This window comes from Triturus cristatus, chromosome 4_1 (genome assembly GCF_964204655.1).
Source record: "Triturus cristatus chromosome 4_1, aTriCri1.1, whole genome shotgun sequence".
NCBI lineage: Eukaryota > Metazoa > Chordata > Amphibia > Caudata > Salamandridae > Triturus > Triturus cristatus.
The window spans coordinates 42,184,582-42,212,014 of NC_140585.1; the positions used below are offsets into that span (position 1 = coordinate 42,184,582).

At 56.4% G+C, this 27,433-nt stretch overlaps 1 protein-coding gene across 2 annotated transcripts in view; it reads right to left on the bottom strand.

The window, feature by feature from the left end:
* CD6 (CD6 molecule) overlaps positions 1-27,433 on the bottom strand; it is a 245,136-nt gene that overhangs the window by 90,496 nt on the left and 127,207 nt on the right. For both annotated transcript variants that reach the window (XM_085651461.1, XM_085651460.1), the window contains exon 5: positions 21,991-22,074. In XM_085651461.1, coding sequence (XP_085507587.1) covers positions 21,991-22,074 — 84 coding nt within the window. The remainder of the gene's footprint in view (positions 1-21,990; positions 22,075-27,433) is intronic.

The window sequence follows — 27,433 nt, forward strand, 5'->3', positions numbered from 1 at the left end:
GAGGCTGCACCAGACTGGGCTGCACCTGCTGCACCGGAGCGAGCTGCAAAGAGGACTGCGTCTGCTACTCCATGGATGCCGAAAAGAGAGGCTGCACCAGACTGGGCTGCACCTGCTGCACTGGAGCGAGCTGCAAAGAGGACTGGGCCTGCTGCTCCCTGGATGCGGCAAGGAGACGCTGCACCAGACTGGGCTGCACCTGCTGCACCTGAGTGAGCTGCAAAGAGGACTGCGTCTGCTGCGTCCTGTATGCCGCTAAGAGAGGCTGCACCAAGGACTGGGCTGCACCTGCTGCACCGGAGCGAGCTGCAAAGAAGACTGCGTCTGCTACTCCATGGATGCAGCAAAGAGAGGCTGCACCAAAGACTGGGCTGCACGTGCTGCACTGGAGCGAGCTGCAAAGAGGACTGCGCCTGCTGCTCCCTGGATGCAGAAAAGAGAGGCTGCACCAGACTGGGCTGCACCTGCTGCACCGGAGCGAGCTGCAAAGAGGACTGCGTCTGGTACACCCTGGATGCAGCAAAGAGAGGCTGCACCAGACTGGGCTGCACCTGCTGCACCGGAGCGAGCTGCAAAGAGGACTGCGTCTGCTACTCCATGGATGCCGCAAAGAGAGGCTGCACCAGAGACTGGGCTGCATCTGCTGCACCGGAGCGAGCTGCAAAGAGGACTGCGTCTGCTACTCCATGGATGCCGCAAAGAGAGGCTGCACCAGACTGGGCTGCACCTGCTGCACCGGAGCGAGCTGCAAAGAGGACTGCGTCTGGTACTCCCTGGATGCAGCAAAGAGAGGCTGCACCAAAGACTGGGCTGCACCTGCTGCACCGGAGCGAGCTGCAAAGAGGACTGCGTCTGCTGCTCCCTGGATGGAGCAAAGAGAGGCTGCACCAGACTGGGCTGCACCTGCTGCACCTGAGCGAGCTGCAAAGAGGACTGGGGCTGCTACTCCATGGATGCCGCAAAGAGAGGCTGCACCAGACTGGGCTGCATCTGCTGCACCGGAGCGAGCTGCAAAGAGGACTGCGCCTGCTGCTCCCTGGATGCAGCAAAGAGAGGCTGCACCAGACTGGGCTGCACCTGTTGCACCGGAGCGAGCAGCGAAGAGGACTGCGCCTGCTGCTCCCTGGATGCAGCAAAGAGAGGCTGCACCAGACTGGGCTGCACCTGCTGCACCGGAGCGAGCTGCAAAGAGGACTGCGTCTGCTACTCCATGGATGCCGAAAAGAGAGGCTGCACCAGACTGGGCTGCACCTGCTGCACTGGAGCGAGCTGCAAAGAGGACTGTGCCTGATGCTCCCTGGATGCAGCAAGGAGACGCTGCACCAGACTGGGCTTCACCTGCTGCACCTGAGTGAGCTGCAAAGAGGACTGCGTCTGCTGAGTCCTGTATGCCGCTAAGAGAGGCTGCACCAAGGACTGGGCTGCACCTGCTGCACCGGAGCGAGCTGCAAAGAGGACTGCGTCTGCTACTCCATGGATGCAGCAAAGAGAGGCTGCACCAAAGACTGGGCTGCACGTGCTGCACTGGAGCGAGCTGCAAAGAGGACTGCGCCTGCTGCTCCCTGGATGCAGAAAAGAGAGGCTGCACCAGACTGGGCTGCACCTGCTGCACTGGAGCGAGCTGCAAAGAGGACTGCGTCTGATACACCCTGGATGCAGCAAAGAGAGGCTGCACCAGACTGGGCTGCACCTGCTACACTGGAGCTAGCTGCAAAGAGGACTGCGTCTGCTGCGTCCTGTATGCCGCTAAGAGAGGCTGCACCAGACTGGGCTGCACCTGCTGCACTGGAGCGAGCTGCAAAGAGGACTGTGCCTGCTGCTCCCTGGATGCAGCAAGGAGACGCTGCACAAGACTGAGCTGCACCTGCTGCACCCGAGCGAGCTGCAAAGAGGACTGTGCCTTCTGCTCCCTAGATGCAGCAAAGAGAGGCTGCACCAGACTGGGCGGCACCTGCTGCATCGGAGCGCGCTGCAAACAGGACTGCGTCTGCTACTCCATGGATGCCGCAAAGAGAGGCTGCACCAAAGACTGGGCTGCACCTGCTGCACCGGAGCGAGCTGCAAAGAGGACTGCGCCTGCTGCTCCCTGGATGCAGAAAAGAGAGGCTGCACCAGACTGGGCTGCACCTGCTGCACCGGAGCGAGCTGCAAAGAGGACTGCGTCTGGTACACCCTGGATGCAGCAAAGAGAGGCTGCACCAGACTGGGCTGCACCTGCTGCACCGGAGCGAGCTGCAAAGAGGACTGCGTCTGCTACTCCATGGATGCCGCAAAGAGAGGCTGCACCAGAGACTGGGCTGCATTTGCTGCACCGGAGCGAGCTGCAAAGAGGACTGCGTCTGCTACTCCATGGATGCCGCAAAGAGAGGCTGCACCAGACTGGGCTGCACCTGCTGCACCGGAGCGAGCTGCAAAGAGGACTGCGTCTGGTACTCCCTGGATGCAGCAAAGAGAGGCTGCACCAAAGACTGGGCTGCACCTGCTGCACCGGAGCGAGCTGCAAAGAGGACTGCGTCTGCTGCTCCCTGGATGCCGCAAAGAGAGGCTGCACCAGAGACTGGGCTGCATCTGCTGCACCGGAGCGAGCTGCAAAGAGGACTGCGTCTGCTACTCCATGGATGCCGCAAAGAGAGGCTGCACCAGACTGGGCTGCATCTGCTGCACCGGAGCGAGCTGCAAAGAGGACTGCGCCTGCTGCTCCCTGGATGCAGCAAAGAGAGGCTGCACCAGACTGGGCTGCACCTGTTGCACCGGAGCGAGCAGCGAAGAGGACTGCGCCTGCTGCTCCCTGGATGCAGCAAAGAGAGGCTGCACCAGACTGGGCTGCACCTGCTGCACCGGAGCGAGCTGCAAAGAGGACTGCGTCTGCTACTCCATGGATGCCGAAAAGAGAGGCTGCACCAGACTGGGCTGCACCTGCTGCACTGGAGCGAGCTGCAAAGAGGACTGTGCCTGCTGCTCCCTGGATGCAGCAAGGAGACGCTGCACCAGACTGGGCTGCACCTGCTGCACCTGAGTGAGCTGCAAAGAGGACTGCATCTGCTGCGTCCTGTATGCCGCTAAGAGAGGCTGCACCAAGGACTGGGCTGCACCTGCTGCACCGGAGCGAGCTGCAAAGAGGACTGCGTCTGCTACTCCATGGATGCAGCAAAGAGAGGCTGCACCAAAGACTGGGCTGCACGTGCTGCACTGGAGCGAGCTGCAAAGAGGACTGCGCCTGCTGCTCCCTGGATGCAGAAAAGAGAGGCTGCACCAGACTGGGCTGCACCTGCTGCACTGGAGCGAGCTGCAAAGAGGACTGCGTCTGATACACCCTGGATGCAGCAAAGAGAGGCTGCACCATACTGGGCTGCACCTGCTACACTGGAGCTAGCTGCAAAGAGGACTGCGTCTGCTGCGTCCTGTATGCCGCTAAGAGAGGCTGCACCAGACTGGGCTGCACCTGCTGCACTGGAGCGAGCTGCAAAGAGGACTGTGCCTGCTGCTCCCTGGATGCAGCAAGGAGACGCTGCACAAGACTGAGCTGCACCTGCTGCACCCGAGCGAGCTGCAAAGAGGACTGTGCCTTCTGCTCCCTAGATGCAGCAAAGAGAGGCTGCACCAGACTGGGCGGCACCTGCTGCATCGGAGCGCGCTGCAAACAGGACTGCGTCTGCTACTCCATGGATGCCGCAAAGAGAGGCTGCACCAAAGACTGGGCTGCACCTGCTGCACCGGAGCGAGCTGCAAAGAGGACTGCGTCTGCTACTCCATGGATGCAGCAAAGAGAGGCTGCACCAAAGACTGGGCTGCACCTGCTGCACCGGAGCGAGCTGCAAAGAGGACTGCGCCTGCTGCTCCCTGGATGCAGCAAAGAGAGGCTGCACCAGACTCGGCTGCACCTGCTGCACCGGAGCGAGCTGCAAAGAGGACTGTGCCTGCTGCTCCCTGGATGCAGCAAAGAGAGGCTGCACCAGACTGGGCTGCACCTGCTGCACCTGAGCGAGCTGCAAAGAGGACTGTGTCTGCTACTCCATGGATGCAGCAAAGAGAGGCTGCACCAAAGACTGGGCTGCACCTGCTGCACCGGAGCGAGCTGCACAGAGGACTGCGTCTGCTACTCCATGGATGCCGCAAAGAGAGGCTGCACCAGACTGGGCTGCACATGCTGCACCGGAGCGAGCTGCAAAGAGGACTGTGCCTGCTGCTCCCTGGATGCAGCAAGGAGACGCTGCACCAGACTGGGCTGCACCTGCTGCACCTGAGTGAGCTGCAAAGAGGACTGCGTCTGCTGCGTCCTGTATGCCGCTAAGAGAGGCTGCACCAAGGACTGGGCTGCACCTGCTGCACCGGAGCGAGCTGCAAAGAGGACTGCGTCTGTACTCCATGGATGCAGCAAAGAGAGGCTGCACCAAAGACTGGGCTGCACGTGCTGCACTGGAGCGAGCTGCAAAGAGGACTGCGCCTGCTGCTCCCTGGATGCAGCAAAGAGAGGCTGCACCAGACTGGGCTGCACCTGCTGCACCGGAGCGAGATGCAAAGAGGACTGCGTCTGGTACACCCTGGATGCAGCAAAGAGAGGCTGCACCAGACTGGGCGGCACCTGCTACACTGGAGCTAGCTGCAAAGAGGACTGCGTCTGCTGCGTCCTGTATGCCGCTAAGAGAGGCTGCACCAGACTGGGCTGCACCTGCTGCACTGGAGCGAGCTGCAAAGAGGACTGTGCCTGCTGCTCCCTGGATGCAGCAAGGAGACGCTGCACCAGACTGAGCTGCACCTGCTGCACCCGAGAGAGCTGCAAAGAGGACTGCGTCTGCTGCATCCTGTATGCTGCTAAGAGAGGCTGCACCAGACTGGGCTGCACCTGCTGCACTGGAGCGAGCTGCAAAGAGGACTGTGTCTGCTACTCCATGGATGGAGCAAGGAGACGCTGCACCAGACTGGGCTGCACCTGCTGCACCGGAGCGAGCTGCAAAGAGGACTGTGCCTGCTGCTCCCTGGATGCAGCAAAGAGAGGCTGCACCAGACTGGGCTGCACCTGCTGCATTGGAGCGCGCTGCAAACAGGACTGCGTCTGCTACTCCATGGATGCCGCAAAGAGAGGCTGCACCAAAGACTGGGCTGCACCTGCTGCACCGGAGCGAGCTGCAAAGAGGACTGCGTCTGCTACTCCATGGATGCAGCAAAGATAGGCTGCACCAAAGACTGGGCTGCACCTGCTGCACCGGAGCGAGCTGCAAAGAGGACTGCGCCTGCTGCTCCCTGGATGCAGCAAAGAGAGGCTGCACCAGACTCGGCTGCACCTGCTGCACCGGAGCGAGCTGCAAAGAGGACTGTGCCTGCTGCTCCCTGGATGCAGCAAAGAGAGGCTGCACCAGACTGGGCTGCACCTGCTGCACCGGAGCGAGCTGCAAAGAGGACTGCGTCTGCTGCTCCCTGGATGGAGCAAAGAGAGGCTGCACCAGACTGGGCTGCACCTGCTGCACCGGAGCGAGCTGCAAAGAGGACTGCGCCTGCTGCTCCCTGGATGCAGCAAAGAGAGGCTGCACCAGACTGGGCTGCACCTGCTGCACCGGAGCGAGCTGCAAAGAGGACTGCGTCTGCTGCTCCCTGGATGGAGCAAAGAGAGGCTGCACCAGACTGGACTGCACCTGCTGCACCGGAGCGAGCTGCAAAGAGGACTGCGGCTGCTGCTCCCTGGATGGAGCAAAGAGAGGCTGCACCAGACTGGACTGCACCTGCTGCACCGGAGCGAGCTGCAAAGAGGACTGCGCCTGCTGCTCCCTGGATGCAGCAAAGAGAGGCTGCACCAGACTGGGCTGCACCTGCTGCACCGGAGCGAGCTGCAAAGAGGACTGCATCTGCTGCTCCCTGGATGCAGCAAAGAGAGGCTGCACCAGACTGGGCTGTACCTGCTGCACCGGAGCGAGCGGCAAAGAGGACTGCGTCTGCTACTCCATGGATGCCGCAAAGAGAGGCTGCACCAGACTGGGCTGCACCTGCTGCACCGGAGCGAGTTGCAAAGAGGACTGCGGCTGCTACTCCATGGATGCCGCAAAGAGAGGCTGCACCAAAGACTGGGCTGCACCTGCTGCTCCGGAGCGAGCTGCAAAGAGGACTGCGCCTGCTGCTGCCTGGATGCAGCAAAGAGAGGCTGCACCAGACTCGGCTGCACCGGAGCGAGCTGCAAAGAGGACTGCATCTGCTGTGCCAACTTGTGGAAAAGAGATCCACAGAAGAAGTGACTCCAAGGGCTAATTGAATAGGCTCCTGTTCAGCTTCAGGACCACCAAAAGCTAAGGTAACTTGCACCCCCTTAAGCCCAGCTATTCGTTACTGCAGCTGGACGATGAAGTGCCTTCTGGGAAACCGAGTCCTGATGATAAAAACACTTTAACAAGAGTGCAGCTACACAGTCTAAGGACAGATAGCAGAAAACAGAACATTAAAATATCAATAGAGTTGATTTGGAAGTCTACCTAGTCCGCCATTTTAGGTTTCTTTAGAACGACTTCAGGAAGACTCCTGCACAGCGATGCAGGGTCTCAGCTTGTCCCAGAAGACACATTGTAGGAGCACTTCAGGCCGCAGGTGGAGTATTTGAAACGATCCGGCATTCTGCATGGATAGATTCTTGCAGCATGTTGGCTACTCTAGGTTTATTTCAGCAGGACCTGGAGAAATGCTTGTTTGATGCACCACTACCTTGAGAAACTGGTTGAGAATCCTTATGACCTGTTGAGTGAAATGATGCCCTACAGCTCTACCATATATCATAAAACCATCCCGAAATAACATATTGGAAGAGAGGCACAGCATGACAATGTTCATGCGCCACGCGTGCCGTTTTAAGTCTGCTCATCAGCTCCAGGTGTTTCGGTTGGATTAATGCATCCCTTGAAGCTTCTTCATGGGTGATCCAGTGCAGGGTGGTGAATTTCAGGAGTTTTTTTACTTTCACAAAAATCTGAGAGTGCTTTTAGGGGTAATTTTGAGGTAAAATCTCAGATTTTACCGTTTTTACGCAGAGTAGATCCTCTGGAGCCCCTTACCTTTAACCTTACTGTTGGAAGGCGTTCCCCGGGGAGGCTGCGGAATGCGTTCCTGGAGATAAAGTTCGTACCCCGATCACTCACGACTTTGCGGGGGAACCCCACGCGGGAGAAGATCCCCATCAAGGCCCGGCCTACCACGGAGGCCGTCACGGTGCGGAGGGGGATGGCTTCGGGATAGCGGGTGGCATAGTCCAAGGCCCGGCTGTAAAAGTTCACGTACTCCACCCAGGTGGTACCGGGTATCTTCTTGCAGTCTCTAAACCGTTGCCGGTACATTTCAGGGGTGAGCCCATATCTGGCTACTAGGACCTCTTTCATGTGACTGTAGGAGTTAATCACCGTGGAGGGCAGTTCCAGCAGGGTATCTCTCCCCTCGCTCAGGAACCGGCCCCACAGCCCAGCCCCCCAGTCTTTCTGCGGGACTCGGTGGGAGGTCATGGCGACTTCGTAGGCTTTGAACCATTGCTGGATGTTGTCGTTCTTATAGTATTCCTTCACCACATCTTTGGGGATGTGGACCTTTGGTTCCACGGTGGAGGAGAGAGGTTGGGTTTCCGAGGGTCTGGCCTCCGCATTCTTAGCCTTGAGCTCGATCTCTTTCAGGCTACGTTCGTGCTCCAGTTGGAGTTTTCTTTCTTCGTGTTCTCTTTGTCGTTTCTTTTCCTCGAGTTCTCCTTGTAGGCGTAACTGTTTGTTAGAAAGGGTAGACGGACCGGGAGGGTCGGCCGGGGTCAGGAGGAGAGGTCTCCGGGGAGAGCCGTCTCCAGCGATCGTACAGACAAGTAACTTCCCCCCCACAGACAGATACCACACACGGATAAGGTTCAGTGTTCTTTATAAGCACTTCTTAAGGTACGGTTGAATGGTACAAGGAGGTCTGGACTCAGGGGTCCCCTCGATTCAAGTCTCTCAAAGCAGGGTAAGGGGTAGCGGGACAGTCTGTCTACCAGTCAGGTAGTTCGGATGAGATGATGACTAGCTCACAATCCTCGAGCTTGGTGGTTTAGTTGGTACGGGCCGCGGCAGCGCCAGCAGGTCCCGGTTGAGATGGTCGGTACACGGTCCGCGGCAGCGCCAGCAGGTCCCGGAAAGATGGTCGATGTACGGTCCGCGGCAGCGCCAGCAGGTCCCGGTGAGGATGGTCGATACAACGGGCCGCGGCAGCGCCAGCAGGTCCCAACGAAGATGGTCGTTACAACGGGCCGCGGCAGCGCCAGCAGGTCCCGACGAGGATGGTCGTTACAACGGGCCGCGGCAGCGCCAGCAGGTCCCGACGAGGATGGATGTTGCAGAAGGCCGCGGCAGCGCCAGCAGGCAGGACGATGGTTCACAAGAGCGGGCTACGGCAGCGCCAGTAGTCCGTCAAGGCTGAGTTCTCTCGGTGTCTCTCGACTCCAGGATACAACTGCCTTCCTGCTCCGGAGTTGCCCCAGTTATAGGGCAGGCGCCCTTTGATGTCCGGACCCTCGCACGTGGAGGTCGGAGGGCCCGGGATGAAGGTGTCCAGACACCCAGCAGGGGGTGGAGCCAGCGCCTGGGGGAGCTGGAGGCGATCGGCACCTGGCGGGGGAAGAGCTCTTGACACTTCGTTCTCCCATTGACCTGCCAAGTGGTCCGCTCACCTCCTGGGTGGAGGGTGGTGCCGGGATGTCGGGGCCGGCCAGGCCCGGGGTTAGGGTCGGGCCGAGGCCACGCGGCCTCGTGGTGCAGGGCCCAAGATGGTGGCTTGAACCGGCCGGGGGAGCCGGTGGGGCCGGGCCCCGTGATGAGTAGAGGTCCGAGGGCAGAAGATCCGTCAGGAGACGGGGTACAGGTGCTTTTCGTGGGTTATGCCTGGTGGGCCGGAGCTCGGGCCCTGTCGTGCGGGGAGGGAGCAAGCCCTTCGTGTGGCCTGTCCAACATGCGTCCCCCCCAGCTGAAGGCGGGGAGAGTCACCCATCTCCTTGGGGACTCTCTTCGTCGAGGCGGAAAAAGCGGGACAGGCCATCCGCGTTGGCGTGGTCTTGGCCTGGTCGGTGCTCCACAGTGAAGTCCATTCCCTGCAGGGAAATGGACCAGCGCAAGAGTTTCGGGTTCTCCCCCCGCATCTGCATCAGCCACTGCAGGGGTCGATGGTCGGTTTGTACCCGGAAGTGGGTACCGAAGAGATAGGGCCGGAGCTTTTTGAGGGCCCACACCACTGCGAAGGCCTCCCTCTCGATGGTGCTCCAGCGCTGTTCTCGGGCCAGGAGACGTCGACTGATGAAGGCCACCGGCTGGTCATGACCCTCGGGGTTTAACTGAGAAAGGACGGCTCCGATGCCGTGGTCGGAGGCGTCGGTCTGTACCACGAATTCCCGACTGTAATCGGGGGCCTGGAGCACAGGGGCGGTGCACAGGGCGGCCTTCAGCTTCTCGAAGGCCGCTTGACAATCGGGGGTCCAGTTAATCCGCCTCGGCTGGTTCTTGGACGTGAGACCCGTGAGGGGCCCCACGATGCTGCCGTAGTCTTTCACGAACCGCCGGTAGTAGCCGGTGAGCCCCAAGAAGGCTCGGACCTCGGTCTGGGTGACGGGGGCCTGCCAGGACTGGATGGCAGCAATCTTAAGTTGTAGCGGGGCCACCAGCCCGCTTCCCACTTGGTGCCCAAGGTAGGTCACAGACCCTTGGCCAATTTGGCACTTGCCGGCCTTAATTGTGAGGCCGGCCCGCTGGAGGGCCTGTAGGACCTCTTGGAGGTGACGGAGGTGGTCGGGCCAGTGGCGGCTGTATACAGCGATATCGTCCAGGTAGGCAGCGCTGAACTCTTCGAGCCCCGCCAAGACCTGGTTCACGAGGCGTTGAAACGTGGCGGGGGCATTCTTCATGCCGAAGGGCATGACCTTGAATTGGTAGTGGCCATCGGGGGTAGAGAAGGCTGACCGTTCCTGAGCCCTGGGTGTGAGGCCGATCTGCCAGTAGCCCGCTGTTAGGTCGAAGGTACTAAGGTAGCGGGCGGCCCCCAGCCGGTCGATCAGCTCGTCTGCTCGGGGAATCGGATGAGCGTCGGTCCGGGTGACAGCGTTCAAGCCCCGGTAGTCGACGCAGAATCTCAGTTCAGGTGCGGTGCCGGGGGCAGCGGCTTTGGGAACCAATACAACCGGACTGGCCCAGGGACTGTCCGAGGGCTCGATGACCCCGATTGTGAGCATCTTGGCCACTTCCTCCTGTATGCAGGCCCGTACCCGATCTGGTACGCGGTAGGCCCGGTGTCGGACAGGGGGACTGTCCCCGGTGTCCACGTCGTGCAAACACCAAGGGGTGACCCCGGGGGTGAGGGAGAACAGGGTAGCGAACTGCAGCAGCAGGTTCCGACAGCCCTGGCGTTGCTCCGAAGTGAGGGCGTCAGAGAGCCGGACCCCGTCCACGGAGCCGTCATTCTCCTGAGTCTTCAGAAGATCCGGGAGGGGTTCGGAGTCTTCCTCTGCCCCACTGTCCGTAGCCATCAGGAGGCTGAGTTCTGAGCGCACAAAGTGTGGTTTGAGTCGGTTGGTGTGGAGGACCCGGAGGGGGTTCCGGGAGGTCCCCAGGTCGATGAGATAAGTGACGGGGCTTTTGCGCTCGACCACTTTGAAGGGCCCCGTCCACTTATCTTGCAAGGCACATGGTTCGGTGGGGGACATCACCCATACTTGTTGTCCGGGCTCGAACTCAACGGAGGAGGCATTGTGATCATACCACCTCTTCATGTCCTCCTGGCTGGTCTCGAGGTTCGCCTTGGCCATCTCTCTGAAGCGCCGGGTCTGATTGCGTAGGGCCAGGATGTATTTGAAGACGTCTGGAGGGGTCTTTAGGGGGGCCCTCTCCCAACCTTCTTTTACGAGGCTGAGGGGCCCTCACACAGGGTGCCCGTACAGGAGTTCGAAAGGGCTAAAACCGAGGGACTTCTGGGGAACTTCTCGGTAGGCGAAGAGGAGGCACGGGAGTAGTACATCCCACTGGCGACGGAGGGGCTCTTCCAATCCCCCAATCATCCCCTTGAGAGTGCGGTTAAAACGCTCCACTAGTCCGTTCCCTTGGGGGTGATAGGGGGTCGTGAATCTGTAGGTGACCCCGCATTGTTGCCAGAGGGACTTCATGTATTTGGATATAAAGTTCGTGCCTCGGTCGCTGACGACTTCTCGGGGGAAGCCTACCCGGGAGAAGATCCCCTTTAGGGCCCGGCCAACCACCGGAGCTGTCACGGTCCGTAGGGGCACCGCCTCGGGGTAGCGGGTGGCATGGTCCACCAGTACTAAGATGAACCTGTGTCCTTGTGCCGTGCGGGGGTCCAGAGGCCCCACAATGTCTATCCCCACCCTTTCGAACGGGGTGGTGACCACAGGGAAGGGTTGCAGAGGGGCTTTCAGCTTCCGACCACTCTTCCCGCTGGCTTGGCATGTGGGGCAAGATCGGCAGTGGTTCAGGACGTCGTTCCTCATTTTCGGCCAGAAAAAGTGGGTCACTAGGCGGCTGTACGTTTTGTCCTGGCCCAGGTGTCCAGCCAGGGGGACATCGTGGGCCAGGTTGAGCAGAAAGTCTCTGAAGCGGAGAGGTACCACCAGTACTCGACCGGCCCCTAGCTCGGCGATTCTTTGCTCGCTGTATAGCAGGTCGTTATCCCAGTAGACCCAGTGAGTTCCGGTGGAGTCCCCTGCGTTCTGGGCGCTGGCTTGTTGGCGGAGTCCCTCGAGGGAGGGACAGGTCTTTTGTTCCTGGCGGAACTGTTCTTGGGTGGGCCCCCCTTCTTGACGCCACTGAGCCAGGTCAGGAAGGTCCTGGGGTTGCGCGTCCCCTTCGGTCGTCGGGTCTGGGAGGCTGGCCTCGTCGTTGTCTTCTACTGGGGCGACCGGGGGCGGAGGTGCTGGCCATTCCGGTTCTTCTGATCGAGGGACGGCACGGGCGGCCATGGACCGGGTGGTTATGCAGGCCCAGTCCGGGAGGCCCAGCATCCCCAGGTGCTCTCTTCTCTCAACGGTGGCCCACGGGGAACTCTCGAGGTCATTCCCCAGGAGGCAGTCCACGGGGGCATCGTCCCGGACCGTCACCTTCAACAGGCCGGAGACCCCTCCCCATTCGAATGGGACGCAGGCCATTTGACACATACTTTCAGAGTTGTCTGCCGAGCGGACGGGGCAGAGAATGTTCGGCAGGATCTGCTCGGGCTTCACCAGGTGACAGCGGACGGCCGTCACACTGGCGCCTGTGTCACGCAAGGCCTCGGCTCGCTGTCCATTAATGGTCACCCACTGACCGTATTTCCTGGTGTTAGCGGGTAGGGGAGCCCGCGGGACCATGTCTCTTCCCCCTAAGCACGCCAGGACCATGGCGGCCGGTTCCCACTCTTGCTGGGCCGGCTCATACTCTTCTGGTTCCTCCGATGATCGCTCTTCCCCCAGGGCGGCGGCAGCTACCTGGCGGGGCTTGGGTGTTTGGTTCTGCGGGCAGCTCGGGTCATTGGCGTAGTGGCCGACTCGCTGGCATCGGTGGCACGTGACGTTGGCTCGGACCCCAGGACGCCACGGGGGGTTGCCCCGGCTGGCCGGAGGCGGGGTGCTGGCCACGGGTGTTGCTGGCAAGGCGTCTCTCCCTCGCCCCTGGCCCCCTCCTCCTCCCCGAGGACGGTGCTGGCCTTCGTTGCTTCTGTTCTGTTCGTGTGGCCCCCTCCGGCCCACTCGGGTGCTTTCCCATCGGTCAGCTTCGGCGGCGAGCTGCCGGGGGTCAGTTAGCTTACTGTCGAGGAGGTGCTGCCGGAGCTCGACGAAACAGTTGTTCGACAGGTGCTCCCACACCATAAGGTTAAAGAGTTGTTCGTAGGTGGTGACATGGCTCCCCTTTATCCAACCCTCGAAGGCACGGCTGAAATAGTTCACGTATTCTACCCAAGTTGTACCTGGGATCCGGGTGCAATCTCTGAACCTCTGGCGGTACATCTCGGGTGTGAGGCCGTAGCGGGTGAGGAGGGCAGCCTTCATGTGGTCGTAGGACGACATTTGGTGATCTGGGAGCTGCAGTAGGGCGTCGCGACCCTCGTTGATAAACCTCCCCCAAAGTCCGGCTCCCCAATCACTCCGGTCGATCCGGTGGGAGGTCATGGCGATCTCGTAGGCTTTAAACCACTGTTGTATGTCGTCTTCTCGGACATACTCGCGGACAACATCCTTGGGGATGTGGACTTTTTTCTCGATTGGCCCCGGGGTGTGTGGTCGCTCAGGCACCCCCAGTTCTTTATTCTGTTTCCGAAGTTCTATCTCCGCTAGTTGGCGCTCGTGCTCGAGCGTTATTTTTTTCTCCTCCAGCTCTCTCTGTCTCTGCTTCTCTTCTCGTTCATCTCGGAGCCGCATCTGCTCGAGGTTGAGTTTCTGTTCAGCTAACTTGAGTTCCCCATCCATCTTGAGTCGTGCCATTTCCAACTCGTGCAATCTGGTTCTTTCTCTTTCTCGGATCTCCTCCTGCGAGAGGCCCGTTCCCCGCTCCTCGGGAGCCGTGGCGTTCCCCTCTGGTGTGATGCTGCTTTGGTCGGAGGGTCCGGCGACCCCAGTTTCTGTCCACGACTCTAGGGCGTGCTTTAGATCATCCTTGGTACTCAGGCCGGTGGTAGCAATGCCAAGTTCTATGCAGAATTGTCTCAGTTCGCGGTGGTTGTATTCTTCTATTTTATCCATTTGGAATTTCTCGGTGGAGCTGCTATCTTTGGCTGACATCGTGTTTTTGTCGTGGGGTGAGCTACTCTCTGTACGATTACGCGTTGATTCGGATCGCGCCGCTGGCCACCAATGTTAGAAAGGGTAGACGGACCGGGAGGGTCGGCCGGGGTCAGGAGGAGAGGTCTCCGGGGAGAGCCGTCTCCAGCGATCGTACAGACAAGTAACTTCCCCCCCACAGACAGATACCACACACGGATAAGGTTCAGTGTTCTTTATAAGCACTTCTTAAGGTACGGTTGAATGGTACAAGGAGGTCTGGACTCAGGGGTCCCCTCGATTCAAGTCTCTCAAAGCAGGGTAAGGGGTAGCGGGACAGTCTGTCTACCAGTCAGGTAGTTCGGATGAGATGATGACTAGCTCACAATCCTCGAGCTTGGTGGTTTAGTTGGTACGGGCCGCGGCAGCGCCAGCAGGTCCCGGTTGAGATGGTCGGTACACGGTCCGCGGCAGCGCCAGCAGGTCCCGGAAAGATGGTCGATGTACGGTCCGCGGCAGCGCCAGCAGGTCCCGGTGAGGATGGTCGATACAACGGGCCGCGGCAGCGCCAGCAGGTCCCGACGAAGATGGTCGTTACAACGGGCCGCGGCAGCGCCAGCAGGTCCCGACGAGGATGGTCGTTACAACGGGCTGCGGCAGCGCCAGCAGGTCCCGACGAGGATGGATGTTGCAGAAGGCCGCGGCAGCGCCAGCAGGCAGGACGATGGTTCACAAGAGCGGGCTACGGCAGCGCCAGTAGTCCGTCAAGGCTGAGTTCTCTCGGTGTCTCTCGACTCCAGGATACAACTGCCTTCCTGCTCCGGAGTTGCCCCAGTTATAGGGCAGGCGCCCTTTGATGTCCGGACCCTCGCACGTGGAGGTCGGAGGGCCCGGGATGAAGGTGTCCAGACACCCAGCAGGGGGTGGAGCCAGCGCCTGGGGGAGCTGGAGGCGACCGGCACCTGGCGGGGGAAGAGCTCTTGACACTTCGTTCTCCCATTGACCTGCCAAGTGGTCCGCTCACCTCCTGGGTGGAGGGTGGTGCCGGGATGTCGGGGCCGGCCAGGCCCGGGGTTAGGGTCGGGCCGAGGCCACGCGGCCTCGTGGTGCAGGGCCCAAGATGGCGGCTTGAACCGGCCGGGGAAGCCGGTGGGGCCGGGCCCCGTGATGAGTAGAGGTCCGAGGGCAGAAGATCCGTCAGGAGACGGGGTACAGGTGCTTTTCGTGGGTTATGCCTGGTGGGCCGGAGCTCGGGCCCTGTCGTGCGGGGAGGGAGCAAGCCCTTCGTGTGGCCTGTCCAACACTGTTCTACCGCCAGCTTCTTTTCGGCCAGTTTTAGCTCTCCTTCGATTTTTAATTTTGCTAGTTCTAGTTCGTGGTTGCGACCTCTTTCTCGGTCCGCTAGTTCCTCTGGGGATAGGCCCCCCTCGGGGGCGCCGTTCCTCCCCGGGGTGCTTCGTGGTTCATTAGGAGGCTCTCCTTCTGTTTGTGTCCGGGGAGTTCCCGCCTCGACCCAGGTTTTTAATGCTCCCTGGAAGTCCTCTTTCGTGCTTAGTCCGGTGGTAGCGATTCCAAGGTCTTTGCAAAATTGTTTCAGTTCTCGGTGCGTATAAGATTCCAACTGGTCCTCTCGGATGTCGTGCTCGGGTTGGTGCCTGCGGCACCTAGGGAGGTTTCTCCTTCCATTTCTTCTTGGTAGTGCGTCAGCCGTCTACTGCACGATCTCTAGGTGTTGGCTCGGATCCCGTCGCCTGCCACCAAATGTTGGAAGGCGTTCCCCGGGGAGGCTGCGGAATGCGTTCCTGACCACCCGGAGGCCCACCTTTCCCAGAGTTAGGCCGAGCAAGAGCGGGGGGGGCCCTTCCTGGAAGGGGCTCGTACCTAGGATGGCACACGCTGCGCTTACTCTCTTCGGATAGAGGGACACCACACAGTAATTCTTTGTAAGACAATAGACTTTATCGTTAGTTGTCAGGGATCTTTATGATCCGGAAGGCAGGTGCAGAATTGGTGCCACAAGCGGCAGCGATCTCGTGAGGAGGGGTAAGGGGTAGCGGGACAGTCTTTGCATCAGTGTCTCTGCGGAGTATCCGGCGCCCAGCTCTCAATCCTCGAGCTGAGGGGATGTTGCTTCTCTCGGCAATCTCTGCTGATTCTCTTGGAGGAGCGGGCCGCAAGTCACTCAGCAGGCACCGGAGGTTCGTAGTACGGGGAGCCGCGAAGGCGTCAGCAGGGCTCAGATGGTTCAGAGTTCGGGGAGCCGCGACAGCGTCAGCAGGGCTCAGATGGTTCAGAGTTCGGGGAGCCGCAACAGCGTCAGCAGGGCTCAGATGGTTCAGAGTTCTTTGGTTCGGGGAGCGATCGAGCCGCGACCAGGTCAGCAGGCTCTCGTCAGTCTAGGTCTTCTCTGCCTCCCGTCCCTTCCGTACCCCCTGTTATACTTCCCCTCCTCTTTGAAGTCCGGAGTCCTCGCCGAGAGGGGTTTGGGTGCCTGGGGCGGTGTGTCGGGGCTTCCTGTCGCTCGGCCCTTTGATCTGTTCAGGTGGGTCCGGGAGGGACTCCAGACGCCCAGCAGGTGAGGCGGACGCTCACCGGGGGCCTGGTGGTCGATCGAAACCTCCCTCGGGGAAGAGACCAGAGGTGTGACAGGGTCGGCGCCTCTCGGTCTGGTTTGGGGGGTTTCGCTCTCCCTCGGCCGGGCATGCGTGTTGGGGATCTGGCCGGCCCTCGGGATGTTGGGCCATGGGGGCCGGAAGTCTGTGACATCGAGGATCGGTGCGGTTGCAGGGTAGCTTGCTGGTCGGGAGGGCCCACGCCACGAGGCCGGTCTCACACTTACCTCTTCCCTTACTCCATACCTTACCTTAACGATAGCCCCTACCTGTGACTATTTACCTGTAACCTTTCAGATCCCTTTTCTCCAATGTTTTTGTTTTCTGTATAAATAATATCCGGTTATTAAACCCCCACCTGAAGGGCAATATGAAATCAGAAAACTGCAACGGAAGAGAGTGACAAAGAGAAAGGGCTTGGTTGAAACAACGTAGGGAGTGTAAAAGGCAAGAAGAGGAAAGAGCAACCGAAATGAAGAATTAGTACCTCAGAGCTGAGAGCAAATCAAACAAATTAATCATTTTCTTTCTATGAATACTCACCGGTAACCACCCACATAGGGCTTCCTATCAGCGCTCACCTGTAATCATCATACACAGGGCTTCCTACCAGCAGTATCCTATACCCGCCCTACACAGGGCTTGCTACCGGCACTCACCTGTGACCATCATACACAGGGCTTTCTACAAGCACTAACCTATAACCACCTTACACAGGGCTTGCTACCAGCACTCACCTGTGACCATCATACACAGGGCTTCCTACCAGCAGTAACCTATACCCGCCCTACACAGGGCTTGCTACCGGCACTCACCTGTGACAATCATACACAGGGCTTTCTACAAGTACTAACCTATAACCACCTTACACAGGGCTTGCTACCAGCACTCAACTGTAACCATCATACACATGGCTTCCTACAAGCACTAACCTATACCCACTTTACACAGGGCTTGATACCAGCACTCACCTGTGACCATCATACACAGGACTTTCTAGAAGCATGAACCTATAACAACATTACACAGGGCTTGCTACCAGCACTCACCTGTGACCATCATACACATGGCTTCCTACAAGCACTAACCTATATCCACCTTACACAGGGCTTGATACCGGCACTCACCTGAGACCATCATACACAGGGCTTTCTACAAGCACTAACCTATAACCACCTTACACAGGGCTTGCTACCAGCACTCACCTTTGACCATCATACACAGGGCTTTCTACAAGCACTAACCTATAACCACCTTACACAGGGCTTGCTACCAGCACTCAACTGTAACCATCATACACATGGCTTCCTACAAGCACTAACCTATACCCACTTTACACAGGGCTTGATACCGGCACTCACCTGAGACCATCATACACAGGGCTTTCTACAAGCACTAACCTATAACCACCTTACACAGGGCTTGCTACCAGCACTCACCTGTGACCATCATACACAGGGCTTCCTACCAGCAGTAACCTATACCCGCCCTACACAGGGCTTGCTACCGGCACCCACCTGTGACCATCATACACAGGGCTTTCTACAAGCACTAACCTATACCCACTTTACACAGGGCTTGATACCGGCACTCACCTGAGACCATCATACACAGGGCTTTCTACAAGCACTAACCTATAACCACCTTACACAGGGCTTGCTACCCGCACTCACCTCTAACCATCATGCACAGGACTTTCTAGAAGCACAAACCTATAACAACATTACACAGGGCTTGCTACCAGCACTCACCTGTGACCATCATACACATGGCTTCCTACAAGCACTAACCTATACCCGCCCTACACAGGGCTTGCTACCGGCACTCACCTGTAACCATCATACACATGGCTTCCTACAAGCACTAACCTATACCCACCTTACACAGGGCTTGCTACCGGCACTCACCTGTAACCATCATACACAGGGCTTCCTAGAAGCACTAACCTATAACCACCTTACACCGAACTTGCTACTGACACTCACCTGTGACCATCATACACAGGACTTCCTAACAGCAATAACCTATAACCTCCTTATCCAGGGTTTGATACCAGCACTCACCTGTGACCATCATACAAATGCCTCCCTACAAGCAATAACCTATAACCACCTTACACAGGGCTTGCTACCAGCACTCACGTCTAACCATCATGCACAGGACTTTCTAGAAGCACTAACCTATAACAACATTACACAGGGCTTGCTACCAGCACTCACCTATGACCATCATACACATGGCTTCCTACAAGCAATAACCTATAATTACCTTACACAGGGTGTTAGACCTGGCACCATTGACGTGAGTCTCCCTTCCATTTTTCACTGTGCCTCCTCTGTTTTTCTGGTGATAGATGCTCTGGGCCCTGCGCCACTGCGATTCAGTGATGCAGCGCGGATCCTCCCTGTATAAAGTCCCTGTATAAAGATGACATATGAATTGATGTATCCCTGATTGGCTTATTTGGTCTACCTGTTAGTCCCTAGTAATGTGGCCTGTGTGTGCCCAGGGCTGGTAAACCAAATGCTGCTGGTGGGCCTGCAGCGCTGATTTGCGCCACCCACAGAAGCAGCTTGTAAAGTGTGTCTCAGACCTGCCACTGCAGTGTCTGTGTGCAGTCTAGAACTGCCATCTTGGCTGTGAAGTGCACCCACTTCCCAGCCCCTGAACCTTCCCTTGGCATCATGTACGCCACCCCTATGGTAGGGTGCATTGTATGTGTAAGGTAGGACATGTTCTGATGTGTGTAGCATGTCCTGGTAGTGAATTACACCCAATTTCGTTTTTCACTACTGTAAGGCTACCTGTTCTCCATAGGCCAGAATGGGAGGTTTGGCTATTACATTCTATAGTCCGAACTGACCCATAGAACATGGTAGAAAAACGAATTTAGTATGCCTGAGCTCAGAATATTAAAATACATCTTTAAGTCAAGTTTATTTTTATATTCTGTGTTTGAAAATACCACTTTTAGAAAGTAGGTATTTTCTTGCCTAAGCCTTCCAGTGTGCTCTGCTGTTATGTGTATTGGCTGTCTGGTTTTGGAGGGACAGGGCAGGCTGAGTCAGACCTGGGTTGAATAGATAGATCTACCTTGGAGTGAGGGGAGGGGTAGCTCCTGCACTTGAATTGGGCTGTGCCTGGCAAGGTGAATGCTGGCTCCACCTCCCACTGTTCTGAAAGGAAGAATGCAGCCTGGTAAACAAAGTGCTCCAGGGCTGGGCAGAACTGGTTCTGGCTGGGTTCAGTGACTTGTAGCTTCTGAGAACAAAGACTTTTGGGGTATAAATATCTGTGCTGAAACCCCTACAATTTGTATTGCCCCTGGATCTCAAGACCAACCTCTGTCCGTGGAACTGAAGGAAGCTGCAGGAGAGGACTGCCCTGGTGTTGTGTGCTGTTCCCTGGATTGGCCTGCAGTTGTTTTCATTGGACTGGAAATAGGAGGGAAAAGGAGCTGTAAGAGAAAGTTTTAATCATGAACCTGCAATCACCCAAGGGCTAGAGAGAGAACTAGCCTCCTGACTGAAGTCTCAGGACCAGTAGACTTCATTTTGTCGCTAAGGCCTGTTAGCGAGCCACCGCAGCCGAGGAGCGTCAAGAAATTCATCGCACTGCTGCTGCAGAGGGCTCGCTGGCCTGACCATCCCCCTGCACGTTTGAGGGCCTAGAAATTATCGCTACAGCCGCGGAGCGTCAGGAAAATCGCCGCATCGCTGCCGCTGAGAGCTCGCTGGCCTGATTATCGCCCCGCACGTTTGCGGGCCTAAAAATTATCGCTACTGCCGCGGAGCGTCAGGAAAATCGTCGCATCGCTGCCGCTGGGGGTTCGCTGGCCTGATCATCGCCCCTCACATTTGCGGGCCTAAAAAGTATCGCTACAGCCGCGGAGCATCAGGAAAATCATCGCATCGCTGCCGCTGAGGGCTCGCTGGCCTGATCATCGCCCTACACGGTTGCGGGCCCCAAAATTGTTGCTAACATCCGTTAGAGAGCGGCCGCGACCAAAAGCGTGAGGAAAAATATCGCTATCCCGCGGTAGCTGCATTTTTGTGGATTATTGTCAACAACATCCCAGAACTGCGAGTAAAAGGGTCGCAGAGACCATTGCCTCGAACTGAACTTTGCATTCCCCATTTGAACTATTTTTGCAGCATCCAGAGAGAATTATTTTTGTACAGTATTGTGTCTTTCTCGTTATTTGGTCTTGTGATAAGCCTATATATAAAGAGAACTATTTTTAATAACTGCCTGTGTTGTGTCCCTTTGTAGTGTTCCTCACTGTATTACTGTGTATGGTCAAAGACGCTTAACACACTGCCTCTGAGATTAGCCTAACTGCTCGTGCTACGTTACCACAGGGTGGAGCAGGGGTTGTCAAAGGGGTGCCGCCCTTCACTCTGACTTAGAAAGAAGGATCCCTGCTTGGACAGTGGCCATGCACTGCCAACCAGAGACCCCCATTTCTAACACAGGGTTTGCTACCAGCACTCACCTGTGACCATCATACACATGGCTTCCTACAAGCACTAACCTATAACAACTTTACACAGGGCTTGCTACCGGCACTCACTTGTAACCATCATACACAGCTCTTCCTATCAGCACTAACCTATATCCAACTTACACAGTGCTTGCTACCAGCACTCACTTGTAACGATCATACACAGGACTTTCTACAAGCACTAACCTATAACCACCTTATACAGGGCTTGCTACCGGCACTCACCTGTGACCATCATACACAGGGCTTTCTAAAGCAATAACCTATAACCACCTTACACTGGGCTTGCTACCTGCACTCACCTGTGACCATCATACACAGGGCTTTCTACAAGCAATAACCTATAACAACTTTACACAGGGCTTGATACCAGCACTCACCTGTAACCATCATACACAGGTCTTCCTATCAGCACTAACCTATACCCGCCCTACACAGGGCTTGCTACCGGCACTCACCTGTGACCATCATACACAGGGCTTCCTACCAGCAGTAACCTATACCCACCCTACACAGGGCTTGCTACCTGCACTCACCTGTGACCATCATACACAGGGCTTTCTACAAGCACTAACCTATAACAACATTACACAGGGCTTGCTACCAGCACTCACCTATGACCATCATACACATGAATTCCTACAAGCAATAACCTATCATTACCTTACACAGGGCTTGCTACCAGCACTCACCTGTGACCATCATACACATGGCTTGCTACAAGCACTAACCTATAACAACTTTACACAGGGCTTGCTACCAGCACTCACCTGTAACCATCATACACAGCTCTTCCCATCAGCACTAACCTATAACCACCTTATACAGGGCTTGCTACCAGCACTCAACTGTAACCATCATGCACATGGCTTCCTACAAGCACTTACCTATAACCACATTACACAGGGCTTGTTACCGGCACTCACCTGTAACCATCATACACAGGGCTTCCTACAAGCCCTAACCTATAACCACCTTACACCAGACTTGCTACTGGCACTCACCTGTAACCATCATACACAGGAGCCCCTACAAGCAATAACCTATAACCACCTTACCCAGGGCTTGCTACCAGCACTCACCTGTGACCACCGCACACAGTGCTTCCTACCAGCACTCACCTGTAACCATCATACACAGGGCTTGCTACCGGCACTCACCTGTAACCATCATTGCTTCTCTGGCTGTGATTGGGGAGGTTTCTTCAGTGACTGCAGGTGTTTTGGGCATCAGTCCCAAGGCATCTGTAAGTGAAGGTGAGACGTGAGAGGTGGATCTGACATAGATGTGAACTGGCCTAGGGGTCACCAGAGAGGACCCCAGAGATAGGTGGAGAGAGAGCAGAACAGAGAGATGGGTATGTTGTCTGTGGGTGACATTGAATTGTGTTAATGTGAGAGGGGGATGTTTGGTATGGTGGAGCTCATGATGGCATGAGTGTGTGTGGAATGTAACACAAGAATGGGAACGTGAAATGCGCCTTGTGGTGGGTATCAGTTGATCAGGAGCTACATGAAGGTCCTGGGCTTCTATCACTTCTGGACTGAAGTAATGAAGCATGGAATATTTTCCTGGATTTCAGTCTCACCCGTGCTGACCTTCACTTCACAATGCTGGTGACAAATATGGGATGATATTTCTCAGAACTCAGTATGTGAAAGAGAATAGGACATAAAAGGCAAAGGGACATAGAAAATAGATTTCAAAAGAGATACAGTGAGCTTCTTCCCTCTCTAATTCCATATTGATAAATGTCCTTCAGTTGTGGACTAAAGAACCATCTTACGCCCAAGTCATAGAAATCGTGTAACATATTACAAGTGAAAGCCAAGAGGGCGCTCTTTGATTGGCTCCAGAGTGCTGTCCTTCATGTTAAGGCCCGCCCTGGCTGCCTGGTTTTGCAGACGCTGTTCCAGTTAATGTGTGTGCTGGTACAGGTGGCATCACGGTAGCCAGGCCCCGGGCCCTCTCGCCTCGGTAGGTGGTTGTTGGAGCAGGGGCTGCACATTCTGAGCTCCTCTTCAGGTCTGATACTGGCTTGGGAGGCGCTCAGGACACCGGTGGCCATAGTCCAGAAGCGGAACCAGGTGGAGAGGGAGTGTTCTAACAGTGGGGAGGGTAGTCAGGGCGGGTGAGGTGGTTGTTAGGGCAAGAACCAAGTGCACGAATGGCATAGTCTGAATTGGCATTGGCAGGGAGCATCGGGATGCGGTGCAGGGGCAGGGCTCACCAGAGGGGCGAGTGTGGGACAGACAACGGCAGTTGGTTTAGCAGAGGGGCAGGAAAGCCTGCCGCAACACAGGTGGGACAGAAGGGATACAACAGGGGGATCTGTGGGGGCTGCAACCATGGCAAAGGGGGTTGATATGGTGTTGCCGTATATGGGCTTAGGTGACGCCTTGGGAGGTCATTTGAGGCAGATGACCAATTAGAAGAGTTGGACAAATGAGTATATCGATTTGTTTAAATTGATGCATAAGGAGATGGTGAGCAACGAAGGCTAGGAGGCAGCGGAGGGGGAGCTAGCTAAGAGATCAAAGGTGCCCACTGACATTGACACCGCGGCGGCGCCATCAACTATTCTCGCCAGCATCGAATGTGGAAGGGCCCGCGGCAGAGTGTGGACTCATGGAAGGGTGAGCATGTCCTTAGGATAGCCTTCATCGGTTCTGGTGGCTTGGTAGAGTGTGGACTCATGGAAGGGCGAGCATGTCCTTAGGATGGCCTTCATCGGTTCTGGTGGCTTGGCAGAGTGTGGACTCATGGAAGGGCGAGCATGTCCTTAGGATGGCCTTCATCGGTTCTGGTGGCTTGGCAGAGTGTGGGCTCATGGAAGGGCGAGCATGTCCTTAGGATAGCCTTCATCGGTTCTGGTGGCTTGACAGAGTGTGGACTCATGGAAGGGTGAGCATGTCCTTAGGATAGCCTTCATTGGTTCTGGTGGCTTGACAGAGTGTGGACTCATGGAAGGGCGAGCATGTCCTTAGGATGGCCTTCATCCGTTCTGGTGGCTTGGCAGAGTGTGGACTCATGGAAGGGCGAGCATGTCCTTAGGATAGCCTTCATCGGTTCTGGTGGCTTGGCAGAGTGTGGAGTCATGGAAGGGCGAGCATGTCCTTAGGATGGCCTTCATCGGTTCTGGTGGCTTGGCAGAGTGTGGGCTCATGGAAGGACGAGCGTGTCCTTAGGATAGCCTTCATCGGTTCTGGTGGCTTGGCAGAGTGTGGACTCATGGAAGGGCGAGCATGTCCTTAGGATGGCCTTCATCGGTTCTGGTGGCTTGGCAGAGTGTGGGCTCATGGAAGGACGAGCATGTCCTTAGGATAGCCTTCATCGGTTCTGGTGGCTTGGCAGAGTGTGGGCTCATGGAAGGACGAGCATGTCCTTAGGATAGCTTGTATCGGTTCTGGTGGCTTGGCAGAGTGTGGACTCATGGAAGGGCGAGCATGTCCTTAGGATGGCCTTCATCGGTTCTGGTGGCTTGGCAGAGTGTGGGCTCATGGAAGGACGAGCATGTCCTTAGGATAGCCTTCATCGGTTCTGGTGGCTTGGCAGAGTGTGGACTCATGGAAGGACGAGCATGTCCTTAGGGCTTGCATCGGTTCTGGTGGCTTGGCATGGTTAAGATATGACGACCAGTTTAGGGCGCAGAGGGGCACTATGCCGGTGAATCGTGGGGGATATTGGTCGGGAGCTTTGGCTATGGTACATGGCGCCTACAAGACCTGTACAAATGGCACATACAGTGAGTGGCCTGCCTATTCCTTACCAGATCTTTCGGAGTCGCCCCACCCAGATAGGGATGGGATATGGGCAAGCACCCCCACCCCTGGAAATTTAACAAGGGCGACTGCTTTTGGTACCCTGTGAGTTTCGCCATGAGTGTACCAGCTGCAGCGGAAGGCACAGCAGGGGCCCCCTGCCCCTGGTGAGATGGTGCAGGGCATATAGCAAAGGAGTGGCACAAAAGAGCGGGTACTCCCATTAACCTGGAGCCAATGCTACCATGGCTAATGAGATATCCTGACGGTGCAACGGAGGCTTTCTTTTGGGGGGTTTACACGTACAATACACAGATCCTGGGCCCAACGACAAGCGAAGAATCTGAAGCCCTGTAAAGCGATGGAGGAGCTAGTGCAGGAGAAGCTGCGGAAAGAAGTGAGTCAGAGGAGGATGGAAGGGCCATGTCCTATTCCTCCATTGAGTAACGTGGTGGTGTCCCCGCTAGGGGTGGTCCCAAAGAAAGCTCCGTCGGTGTTCAGGCTGATACAGCATTTGTAGTGGTCTGAAGGGGTTCTGCGAATGTTTTCATCAATGAAGCGGAGTGTTGGGTGCCGTATGCCACCATAGTCACTGCTATCCAGCTAGTGCTGAGGTGCAGGCCCGGGGAGGAAATAGGCAAGGCAGATATTACATCAGCTTTTTGCCTTCTGCCAGTGCATCCTGGCTGGAAATACTGTTTCCGGTCAGATACTTTGTTGACAAGTGCGTGCCTGTGGGATGTTCAGTGGCATGTGCAGTGTGTGCAACATCTGGCACCTTTCGGGAATGGATCCGTTGCACAATAGCAGCGCCTCCGCAGGTTCTTCATTACGTGGCCAATTTCTTGCTTGTAAGGAGAGATGGGGTAATGGGCAAGTGTGTGACCTGCTGAGGACAATGGTTCTGGTTGTAGACATGTTAGCATGCCACTGGAAGCTGAAAGGACAGCGAGACCGGCATCTATTCTGACAGTTTGGGCACGAGCTGCACTCGGTGGCAATGGTGCTGTGGCTTCCACGTGAAACGTTGGAGGTGCTGAATGCTTGAATTGCTACTGCAGAGCGGGAAGTGTGAGCTGCGACTGGGTCGAAGGCGTGGCTTTTGCAGAAGCTTTGCACGTGCGATGCAGGGAGGAGGTCTGTAAAGCCACATCACAGGATTAGCTTGCCTAGCCGAGTGTCGGATGACTTGTTTGGTGGGTTATAAGAGAGTGGCGTGCTGCTGAAAAATGACCTAAGGATGTGGAAGGTGGAGATTTCTCGGATGCCTAGGGAGCGGGGTAGAGGGTTGGGTGTTCTGTGGGAGTGCTGGTTCATAGAGAGGTGGCCTCCATCTTGGAAGGTCGAGGGCCACATTATTGCCTTTTTGGATTTTTTTCTGTAACAATTGGCAGTGCTATGTGCGATGTGGGACATGAGGGTGAATGTGGTGTGTGACGATTCAGCAGTGGTACAGGTGGCAAACAGGATAACTACATCTGTTGTTCAGGTGTTGAAGATTCTGAGACAATTGTCTTGCGATGTTTGGAAGAGAACCTCTTGTGTGGAGCTAAGCACATTGTGGGCCTGGACGACGGAATAGCTGATGCACTTTCTTGTTCACATTGGGAGGCGTTGCGCAGTTTGGCCCTGAGTGTGGCGCAGGAAGCTCTTCGTGTGTCAAGGCGTGTGGAATACTGAGCTGTGCAAGCATATATACTTATGGAATATTTGCTGGCAGGTATGGCATTCTATGGGGTAGATGTGATGGGAGGTAGGACCCATGCGAAGGGCAGCTGGGTCATAGAATGTTGGATGGCTGGTCCGGACTGCATGGTAGGATGCCCTTGGTAAGATGTACATTCTCAGTGGAGGTCCTGAGGGCAATAGTAGAGTAGGCGAGAGCCTGAGAGGCGCAGCTTTCTAGAGCACTCTTCAGTTTGATGGTCTGTGGCGCCTTCATGGTTTCAGTGTTAATAGATGGGAAAGGTAGTTCGGGTGGTGTTGGCTGACCTAATGTCACATATAAAGGGTTTTAAAGTGTGTTTGAGGAGGTCTAAGACTGACCAGATTGGTAAGGGGGCAGTGGGTTGATGACACCATTTAGGTGATGCATTGGTTTGCCCTTGGTTGCAGTTGGCGGCCTTTTATGGTGTAATGGGGCTGGGGTGATGGCCCCGTTTTCTTGAACGTGATTGGTTCTGCAGTAAGCTGTGGCAGGTTTTGGGAGAATTGGGAAGATGGTTACGGGCATTTGTCTCGCCGGCACTGGAATTTGGCGCTCACTTACTGCAGTTAGGGGCAGCAATAGAGGGTTTCTGGCTGGGTATGGGGGTAGACAGATTGAAGGGTTTGGTAAGGTGGTGGAGCAGTTGTGTGTGGAGGTATGTTCGGCAACCGCTGAACTAATGGGTTGTTGGTTTATTGGAAGGTGCCCTTTGTACGGAGTCTTACTGGCGGTATAGATGGATCTGTGGGCATTCTGTGGTAAAGTGAGTCACGGTGCAGGCCTGAAGGCAATTTGGATGCAACCAACTGTGGCTGGAAAAAGATGGGTTGACCTTTGTGGCATAGGACAACTGCTGCCGGCCTTGTGGGAGTGCTAGGCAAAGCGAGGCAAGCCTGAAGTTTTGGTCATTAATTTAGCGGAGAAGGATATGGTGAAATCCACTGGGCTGGATTTGATGAAGTCCATGAAGTGGGGCTTGGAAATGTTGACGGTCAGCTGGATTTAAACAGATGTTTTCTGAACTAAGCTGTTGCCTGGGATAAATAGACTTAGGAAGGTGCTTAACAGAGAGATCACTGGTTTCTGCAAGGTGAGAGGAGTGCGGGTGATAACTCATCTGAGTATTCTCTTTAA